Here is a 10,391-nt window from a genome sequence, read left to right on the forward strand (position 1 = left end):
ACTTAATTTAACTTAGATTTTTTTTTTAACATCAGATATTTCATACCCATGGTGGTGAAAAGATGTTCTCTTCATGATTACAATGTGAAACACATTACCCTTTTTGTCACAATGTTGTTGAACCTTTGCAGTCAGATGCAAATTGTAAATTTCGAAAAAGATCTCAAACATTTTGTATTACTACGACAAAGAAAAATAACTTGCTTGCCAGCTTTAAGAAGTATCTCCTTCATTTATTTCATTTTGATAATGAAGAACGTAATGCCAGTACACGTACACATGTGCAGATTATGTTCTGCTGCTGTGATGTTGGCCACTCTATCAATCAATACATCAATCACCCAACCAAACAAACATGATTTCACTTAAGCATGCTTACACACAAAACACAGAAATGTGATACTTTTATTTTATTTGAGCAACAATCATCACTTTGCGTTTGAATATATAAAGGCATCCTGCCAAACATTCATGTGGGAAACAACTGAGATGAATAATAATCAAAGTCTTTAGAAACTTTAAGTCCTTCTTCATTACAAAATATAATATTGTTCTGATTTTGCTCCCTACTTTAGAGCCTTTTGGGGTATACATTAGGCTTATATAATCACATATACATTAAAAACATTCTTAATATAATCATAACTGACTGCAGTCTACATCAACGTCCCCGTTCTATTTTCAATCTTTCTCCCACTTGGGTCCAACAGTTGTTCAAAATAAGAATAGCAAGACTTCAAAAGTCAAATACACGTAGCATCTTTCTGCATTGTTACCTCAGATGGCCCGCATCAACATAGCATTCCCTCTACTTTGTATTGTACAACCCTCTGCACTGTAGACAAAAATAAAACATTCAAATCAATCTCAAAATATAACTTCTCCAAGACCTGTTATGACCTGCAGTGCATGTCCACTACTTTCACACACATTGTTTTGGCCTGTAGTTTCTGCTGTAACATGCAGAGAGGGCCTGTGGATACGCTTGTCTAGTGACTCATTACAGCGATAAGCTTTCTTTGTAGAAAAAAACGATTCCAGCAAGAGTCAGTTCTACGTAATGTGAACCCCTTAAAGGCAAAGCTGGAAACAACAAGTTGAAGTTACCAGACGAAACACAATCTGTGGTGGTCATTCTCGGCTTCTTCACCAGTAAACGATGGACTTGATCTTGGGGCATTTTTTTTTTATGTTTGATTTTTTTTCTTTTAAACATTTCTTGGGAGAGATATAGATGTGGCACAAGGCTGATTATATCTTTATTTGTCAATCCCGTTGCTGTTCTCAGGAACGAGGCCTTCCATGACGGCACGCTTTGACTCCAGGATCTGCAAGATAGAAACACGATGGCGTCTTTTCACCAAACAGCCAACAAAAACACTTACTTCCTCCAGCGAAAAAAACTCATCTGCCACCCTAACCACTATATCACTACAATATATTGCCTTTCAGTACACCAGCAGTGGAATAAATCCTTCTTTTAATAAGTGTAATACTATATTTTGTACTATCATAGACTTCAGTGTTAGTCAAGCCCTATTTTTTTTGTGAGGCAATATCTAAAACAGTAAAGGGACATGTGCTAATACTGATGTGTTCTAGAGCTAGAATTACATAATGATCTTCTTTTTAAAATTAATATTAAACATTATAAATTACAACTGCACTGTTTCAGTTAAAATCTCACCTGGAAGTTAGCGCTGAGGCCAATGATGCTCTGCAAATTGGTGCTGTAATAACCCAAAACATACTGCCCACCAAGCAGAGGGACCTCGTCCTTATCCACAGATATCTGCAACCGACACACACACACTCATTTAAATAACACTCGAGCAGTATTTGTGAAAACATGATGCACCTGCCTCTTTAGCACATCACCTGTATGACTTCATTTGTTTCAGGCAGGTCTACCTCTCTGACCCAAGCAAAGGTTTGATAATCGGACGCACTCTTGAATCCCACCTGCAGGAGAACAATCCAATGAGTTCATATCTGTCTTGTATCGTATTTATTGTCGTTTTGTTCTATTTTTATCACAAATACCTTGTAGAGGCCAATCCAGTCCCATGTGGAGGACTCAAAGTCCTCTTGGACAGTGTAAGTGAGAAGTGCATCCTGGTCGGCGCTCCATACACCCAGAGGAGAAATGTGCACGAGTGAGGTGTCAAAGTGCTTCCTCAGCTGAAGAAAAAACAAGAGGAAAGGAGCAAGGAGCATTTATTGGGTTGTATGAGAAGAAATGAAGCAGGGTTATCAGTCCTACATCCTACAGTGAGACTGCCCTCACCTCCAAGCTGAAGGTTCCAATGACAGGCTTGTGGTCACTGACCCCATAGCTCATGTCACTGGTGTATTTGTCCTGTGTGACCAGGAGTGGGTACTCATCGATTTCTTCATCAGTAGATGTCGACGCCATCTCATCATCATCAAAATCCCCTGACGGAGGACTTTTGGGCTTGATGCGCCACAGGATCCGATCTGTCCATGCCGGTTTCCTCTTCTTGCCACTGAGCGAAGCAGTGAGACATTGTTTAGAGAAGATTTGAAGATTTGAAACAGTGAGTGAAGAAGCTGAATTCTCTGATTGATATGCTTACCTGAGAGGGCACAATGCCACGTCAACCTTACATATACGTCATAGTTTCAAACAATACTGGAGACAGTGCTGTTACAGAACACACGTATCACACTCACATGCAATGCAGAGCTAATGCTAAAGCTTAGCATGCTGTGGAGAAATAGTGGGGTGACAATACCATTGGAAATGGTATCATAAAGTTTGACTTTTAAGCACAGTCACTATAACAAACAAAAAAAAAATAACTATGCAGGAACAAACAGTGGGGGACTGGGTGTGGGAGGAAGTTGCATCAGGTCTAATAAATTTGAAGATTTAGATTTTTTTCTGAAATTCAACATCAATTGTGCCATATGAACCCCCTCTATGTCTTTCCCTTAAACCTGTGTCTCAATTCTTTAGAATTAAAGGTCATACGTAGTTAACCTTCAAGGTAAAAAAATCCACATCAAAGGGCCCTAAAGCCATTCCTACAGGGTGTATCTATGGAGACACCCACCTTTGCGGGTTTAGCTCCCTGTACCAGGCCCCCAACCAGACAGAGAGCAGCCCCCAGGTGAGGGAGGTGAGGAGGAGGAAGAGGGTGGTGCTGCAGCGCTGCAGGGGCCTGGGTCTGTACATGGTTAGGGGCAGAGCCACAGTGCTCTTTCTGAGAGAGACACACACACACAGAGTGTGCTAGTTTCAGGATGGAATATAACTCGCTGTAAGAGCTGCTCCAAACTCAAGCTACATATCAGGATTAGCTGCTTTTGGTTTTTGTCTATTTTATGTCAACATGTCAACTACAGACGTGCTGGCAGACACTGCAGGAACAAGGACAGATGGTGCGATGACTAAATATGAGAATGTGGGGCATGCAACACCGAGAAAAAACATCTGTGTCTTACTTAAAACGCAACCATGTCTTCGGAGTGCTGTGTAAATCATAAGGATATAAAAGCACAGAAAGACTCTGAGACATGTGTTGAGTTATTCTGGAGAAATGCATCTGTTGGTCGCACGATGTTACCTGGTATCATAGGTGTCAGCGTTACGGTCAAACTTGTAGGTGGGTTTGAAGTTTAATGGCCCTTCCTCAAATTCCTGTAGGAAAGGTTCCTTCTTCTTCATCATGATGAGCTGCAGAGCAATGAAATCAATTAGCATGTGTGGTGTCTTAGTTAGTGTCTGCTTTGTACGTGTTCTTATTACAGCAGTTCACCTGGTCTTTGCCCCACAGCAAATGAAGACGTCCGCCGTTGATGGACGAGCGGAGGAAGTGCAATCCGTGGTCTGAGATACGGAAGTTCAGGTCGCCAAAACAGAACACCACCCTGTGCGAGAGGGATGGAGACAACTCATGGTGCATGCATTTACATTGTGCGCGTATTGAGTGGGGTAGAGTTTGTGTGGGCACACTGACTTGTGGTCGCGGACGTAGGGCGTGTCCGACATGTCAAACTCTTGGTTCTCAAGGATGTACTCAATTTCATCGACACGCTGCAGAGCGTAGTTCATGTGAGCGGCGAGGTGGCAGTTGAGGAAACACACCATGTGACCGTAGAAGGAGAAACGCACGGACACTCCTCCTTTGTTACCCTGACACAGACAAACAGAGGAGGAGGAGGGACATGAAAGGTAAAATGAAAGGTAAAGTAAATGCACAAAAATTCTGTTATGTTAGAAAATATTTTTTTTATCAATAACTAATGCTGATCAATTTCATGTCAAATTACACTCATTTTCTTCAGTTTTTACAAGACATGCAGATCAAAAAACTTGAACTGAAAACCTAAAACTACATAAAGATCTTTTATTTCTAATTTGATCATTTGTCTTGCAAAAGTTTTCCCCAGTGTACCTCCCCAGTTCCGCTGTTCTTTGTTGGTGATTTCATTCCGTCAAAGCTCTTGGACACTCCACTTCTCAAACACAATAGGCCTTTCATAATGTGTTAAACCCCACTGCGTCTGATGTCGATGGGATTCCTGGTGTGCACAGTTTAACAGAGTCGTTGTCTGCTGTTGCCAGTTCTTACCCAGTAGCCAAAGATGCCGGTGCGAGTGTAGGTGGTCTGGATGTTTCTGATGAAGGGGAGATGAGCTTGTTTGGCAAAAACCAGCAGCAGCAAACCCTGCATTCTCACTGACGTGACCTGCACAAAGATGGAGACAGATTTTAATCATCACCGTTGAATTTTTTTTTTTTCTTCTCTTTGTCATGTACATTTTTGTTTACCTTGTTAAAAAAATGACTTTAAATCTATGTTTTAATATGCAGCAACATGCTTTGAGAATATGTACATTTACAGCCTAAAAATATTGTGTCTTACAGATATCTCGAGCTAAGCAAAATTCTAAGAGTCTCAAAAAATAGCTGCAATATGTGAAAATAAATAATACCACAGAAAGTAGCTCCATGGCACACATATTTTCACATATTCACATGTTTCACATTTCAGTTCGCTTGAACCCAATATTATTTGTACCAAGTGTTCCAATCATGAAAACACACAACCTAAATGTGTAACTTCTTTATATACAAGTGTGTGTTCTCCCTCTTTCCTCTCCTACCTTAACGAAGCCTCTGGGTGCCAGTGTATCCATGAAGACATGGCTCCAGGAGTCCTCCACCAGCAGGTCAGAGATGAATCTCACCGGGGTGGCATTCACCTCCTGCAGGCTGTCATACACCAGCACAGAGCAAATAAATAACACAGCTTATTACATATATGTTTTTATTTACTTATTACATCTGTCCAAATTGTTTAAAGAGGCATTTTTGTCCTTTAGTGCAACTCCTGATGAAGATTTTATTTGACCCTCACCCGATCACATAGAGGTCTGCGGGGGGCTGGACGTCTAGCTGCAGCAAAGCGGTGACGTCTTCAGGGGGCTCCGCTGTGGCAACGTTCCAGGTCACCATGTGCAGCCTGTAGCAGAGGGTTAAGTCATCACAAGAATTAAAAAAGATGGAATAAAAAACTAGTACAATAGTTATTTTCTGAAATGTTTTCCATATAATTTCACAATGCTGTTTTGCAAATGCTCTAATACAAAATATATATTATAAAAATGAACAATTTTAAGTATAACCAGTTCAAATTTGTATTTAATTTAGTCTTAACTTTAAACACCTATCATTCCTATACATTCATGTAGACATGTGATACATACAGAATTCAATGCTATGTCCATATCCTTTTAGATTTGTAAAATAAAAGTAAAGTAGAGTAAACCACAGAAGACATTACTAAATTATTACTTTTTCAACTTGAGAGAAAAACAGACATGATCCAGTGAAATTATTGAAGTTATTGTATAGCCTTTTTTTTTTTTTTTTTTTTTTTTTAAACTTTTCTGTCTTTTTTAGGTTCTACAACATGGAGCCCTTGGAGAAGAGTATAAAGCATATTTGAGAGAGCCCAAACACTTCCTTAGTGTGAAACTCTGAAAAGTTGTGTATCTGTAATGAGCACGTGCACATGTCAACCTGAACGCATCTGAGGGAATGTAGCGCCCACACAGCTGAAAGGCTTCATCTAGCGTGCGGGAAACCTCTTCACTGGCCTCATCGTCAGAGCTCATGTCCTCTATGCAGGTGAGCAGCTGAGACAGACGCTGGCGGAGGAGCGTCTTGGACCTGGAGCTCTGAGACGCTGAGCTGCTCATGCTGTCCGAGCGCTGGCGGGGACCATTGATGAAGTCGTCCATGTTTGGGGACAACTTTTTTTTTTTAGATAGGTGTCCTCAAGGTAAGAAGAAAAAAACAAACAAAATCCAGAAGAGAAAATGCCTTTGGTTGGATTTATCCCTGGATGTCTTTGGTTGCAGCCATGTGAGGCCTTTTGAAGTAACATGAAATGACTCCTGTGTAGACAGTGCTCTCTGTGTGTGCTCCAGGCAGCTTCTGATACAGGTCCTCCAAACTGAATAAGAAAAAAAAAACACAGCCTGCACTGCTCTGCTAGAGTCCCTTCAGTGGCACAGCCCCGTTTGGTCATGCAGCAACAGAGCAGTGAGGGACAAAGCAGCAGGGCCGACTCAGGAATGTGGGCTTGATTGAGTCAGATTTGGATTATAATCGCAGGCAGGAGACGGGCATGTGAACATGTGTGTGTGTGTGTGTGTGTGTGTGTGTGTGTGTGTGTGTGTGTGTGTGTGTGTGTGTGTGTGTGTGTGTGTGTGTTTTTGTCTGTGCGTGAGTGTGTGAGGTATCAGAGAGTGGACGGGAGCAGGGCTGGAGGCTGATCCTCCATCATTGTGAGTATATTGTTGCAAGACTTGGGTAACCCTTCAGCTCCGTAAGAGGTTTACTGCATCACTGTATCAGCTGAGCACAATGCATGTGAACATGCAACAACAGTCATGCACTATATAGGGGACAACAGCACACAATAGTATTAGCTTCTTTTGGCCCAAATCCAGCCTCTCCTCATATAGGTGAAAGGTTAGATTGACAATACCAGAGAGGAGGCCTGTAGGCTCTAACACAGCTCTGTTGTAGGCTGTTTATGCAAGAAACAAAAGCTCAAATAATTATTAGTGTTACAAAACAGTTAAAAATGGAAAACTTACGTAATAGATTTGGAGGCACACGACACATGAAGCAATCAGCAGCTTTGCCAAATACTTAAATGTCTTAAAGATTTAGTAATTGGCAAGACAGCATTTTACAAATAAAAAGTTTGGTTCCAGACAGTTTTTGCGGTTGTATATGCAGATTTCAATCATTTATAGATTCTGTACTACATACATTACGGTAAAGAATGGGATTGCCGATATATGTTTGGTATTTTTCATTTCAATTCTGTTAACTAAGAAACGTCTCCCCATTTTTTACTTGAAAACTCTTGCTGATTAAAATCATTTGGTTAAGTTTTCCACAAGTAAAGGAAATGGCAGTGATGTTGTTTTGTGTATTAGTTATGTAGTAGTGCAGCTAAAAGATAAATAACTTCATAGAAAGGTTGATAAAAAATACTGTAGTACTAATTATTCTCTCTTATTGAATCATTTCTATTCAGTCAATGAACAGAACAGTTTGCCCCTTACACAATGAAAACAATGCTAATCTTGGGTGCCCCTGCTTCTTCATGTAACTGAGTCACATGCAGAGACTTAAAACACATTCTTTAGCTAGCAGAAGTGTTAAGTGGAGGGGGGGGGGGCCTTAGTGAGAAAGGCTGAATGAGAGACTAGTTCAGTTTTTATCACAGAGCCTAGAAAAACTCCGGCATTTTCAAATCTACTTATGAGGGGTTAAGCAATCTCGACACCACACAGGAGGGTTATAGCCTATTCTTTTCTGTACTGCCTTTATTCCTGCCTGAAGTCTCTGCTTTCGCTTGCAATTAATTCCACTTCCTGTTCCTTCTCGTTTTTACCCGTGAAGACTATACCAGGACAAACAGGGGAAGAAGTCTGTATTGTATCTGAGATTTTGTTTCTTACCTGCACTTGTCCTTCCCAACGCTTCTAATTCTTCCAGTGCTCATTTTCTCCCCTGTGGCTGCACACAAACACAAATACGCCTCAACAAAGTGTGAACAAGAAGAAACATACACACGGAAATAAACCTCTTACCTGCACTGTTTGGTGCAAGCTGGATGATTATAGTAAACCTGACAGAGATGCCTGAAAGTAATTTCTGAAATGGCTTTGTGGTCACGTGTCATCACTATGTTCATCCATGTTAAAGCAGGAGTGCCCATAGGTCACAGGTAAAAACAGAAACTCTTTACCCTAAATATATTCTATACATTTCATACAAAGATACAGATGAATTAAATTTTTTTTACAAAACCTTTTAGTTAAATCTGACAGGCACATTACGACCAACCAACCCCATACACTGTGGGTCAGAGTGTCTCTGATGGTTAATTACTTTCTGTTAAAGTAATTTATAAAAATTAAAGGGATACACATTTCACCTCAATACCTTCAGCTTCCTTCTAATTTAGAAATAGCTTCTGTAAGATATATTGATCCTGAGTAATTCAAAAGAGAGTAAAAAGTGTGACAACCAACCCCGGTCTACCCTAGACCTGAAAGTAATTTCAGAAATGGCTTTGTAATCACTGTTAGCTTCATCCATGTTAAAGGAGCAGTGTAGGTCAGAGGTAAAAACAGAAACTCTTTACCCTAAAGATATTCTATACATTTAATCTAAAGTTACAAATGTATGAAAGGTAGTTTTTTTTTTTTTTTTTTTTTTAACAAAGCCTTTTAGTTAAATCTGACATGCGTAAGGTTTTCAAAAATAAGCTAACGGTTGGTTTATCTAGCATTGAATCTCAAAGCAGGAGAGATTTTCAAGGTGTTTGAACATATTTTTTTTCCAAGGTGTACACTCACTAGTTTGTGTTATTTGTGAAGACCCCATGTTCAATTTAGTCTATGTTAGCAATAGCAAAAACACTTGTCCACATAGTGGCATTGAAACAAGCTGAACACATATACTTTAACTAGGATCACATTTAGGCTAAACTGTTAGCGAGTAAATGTGCTAGACATGCGGCAAATACTAACAACACCGGCCTAAACCTGCACACGTGTAAGTCTAATTTTTAACCTCCTACCTCTGTATTGTTTAGAACAACTCTTGAGGTTAAAATCTAGCTCTCTCTCCTCTGGTATGTTTACTAGCTAGCTGCTAACTTTTTGTATTGTTTAATCCTAGGAAGTTACCATCCAGTTGTTTCTTGTAAGATCTTAGCTATAAAATGAGAGAGCTGCTATAACAAACTGAAAAGGTTATACTGTAACTCAGGGCATTAATCAACAAAATTTTAACACACTGAAACATTATGACGACCTCATGAGCACCGAGTAAGATGCTTATCTGAGTGTTTGTAGTTACGTGTCCTATTCCTCTTCTTCTTACGTGTCATTTGATACATTCTTAATACAGAAATATTGATTTGTGTAGCTTAAACTATAACCGCTTTCTGCCTAAACCTCATGGTCACCCTAATATGAATTGTACAACTTCTTAAAGTCTAAAACTTACAATGATTATGGAGTTTGTTTTTGACAAAATAATAAGTCCCCACAAAGGGTGTGAATAGCGCCCTTCACACCCAGACTAATTAGTAGACCAGATTTACTGTCCTAATACCACACAGGCAATTGATACTGGAAGGATCAACAACAAATCCGAATTTTACAAAATAAAACTTTGTTAAAATACATGCTTCCTCACTCAACAATATCAGATAGCCACGCATTCAGGTTATAATGAAATCAATTAAAATATATCTCAATTCATCACCTTTTTTATGTGGGTTCGAGCTACCAAGCTTTTTCAATATACTTGTAAAAGTAGAGTGGGGGGCTCGAAGAAAAAAAGAACGAGAACCACTGCCTTTAACTACTGAAAAATGAATAGCAATATAAATATATATGAGCAAGAACTTTGTTTTTTTCAAATCAGAAAGTTGTTTTATTCAAAATTGCTACTCTAAAAAATTCCAATAAACCTCTTGTCTAGTACCTGCTGAGAACAAAACATAAAGTACAGTACCTTTGTCAACGTGTCTTTCTCTTGGTGTCTTGAAAAAGCTGCAGACCCCCTGTGCACAGATGACGAAGATCTCCAAAGGGGAGTCCAGAGACTGGAACTGCTTTCCTACGTTGAGTCCCGTTGTTTGACTGTTGGTTCTCTTTTGGGCCTCAGCTGTTCCCCCTCTGAAGACAAAGTCCCACACGCAACCTGCTCTGGACTTAAAGCGTAACATCGGATCAAGCTATTATCCCAGGTTGGTTAGCAACCTGGTGAGTGAGTATTATCTTAATCATGAATGGTCATGTCTGTTTATTGAATGTCACCA

The 10,391-nt window shown here is 39.8% G+C and overlaps 1 protein-coding gene across 6 annotated transcripts; it reads right to left on the reverse strand.

The window, feature by feature from the left end:
* Positions 1-212: 212 nt before the first annotated feature.
* Positions 213-10,313, reverse strand: inpp5kb (inositol polyphosphate-5-phosphatase Kb). 6 transcript variants are annotated; one of them, XM_061054910.1, is made up of 15 exons: positions 10,085-10,313; positions 9,875-9,934; positions 8,014-8,065; positions 5,388-5,492; positions 5,134-5,242; positions 4,599-4,715; positions 3,984-4,159; positions 3,783-3,894; positions 3,591-3,700; positions 3,469-3,495; positions 2,288-2,507; positions 2,044-2,181; positions 1,879-1,962; positions 1,688-1,792; positions 213-1,328 (listed from the first exon to the last, which is right to left on the reverse strand). In XM_061054910.1, the coding sequence occupies exons 1-15, from the start codon at positions 10,296-10,298 to the stop codon at positions 1,260-1,262; spliced, it is 1,698 nt and encodes a 565-aa protein (XP_060910893.1). In that variant the 5' UTR covers positions 10,299-10,313; the 3' UTR covers positions 213-1,259. The 6 variants fall into 6 exon arrangements, with proteins under 6 accessions (XP_060910893.1, XP_060910891.1, XP_060910894.1 ...); XM_061054908.1 differs by having other exon boundaries at positions 9,833-9,934; XM_061054911.1 differs by lacking the exon at positions 9,875-9,934.
* Positions 10,314-10,391: the final 78 nt, after the last annotated feature.

This window comes from Labrus mixtus, chromosome 14, assembly GCF_963584025.1.
Source record: "Labrus mixtus chromosome 14, fLabMix1.1, whole genome shotgun sequence".
In the NCBI taxonomy this organism is placed as follows: Eukaryota; Metazoa; Chordata; class Actinopteri; order Labriformes; family Labridae; genus Labrus; species Labrus mixtus.

Coding starts and splice junctions, on each gene's coding strand:
- inpp5kb (XM_061054908.1), bottom strand. CDS start 10,298: ATGTTACGCTTTAAGTCCAGAGCAGGTTGCGTGTGGGACTTTGTCTTC. Junction 1,793..1,878: donor AAACAAATGAAGTCATACAG/GTGATGTGCTAA, acceptor TGTCGGTTGCAG/ATATCTGTGGATAAGGACGA. Junction 1,329..1,687: donor GCCTCAGCGCTAACTTCCAG/GTGAGATTTTAA, acceptor TCTATCTTGCAG/ATCCTGGAGTCAAAGCGTGC.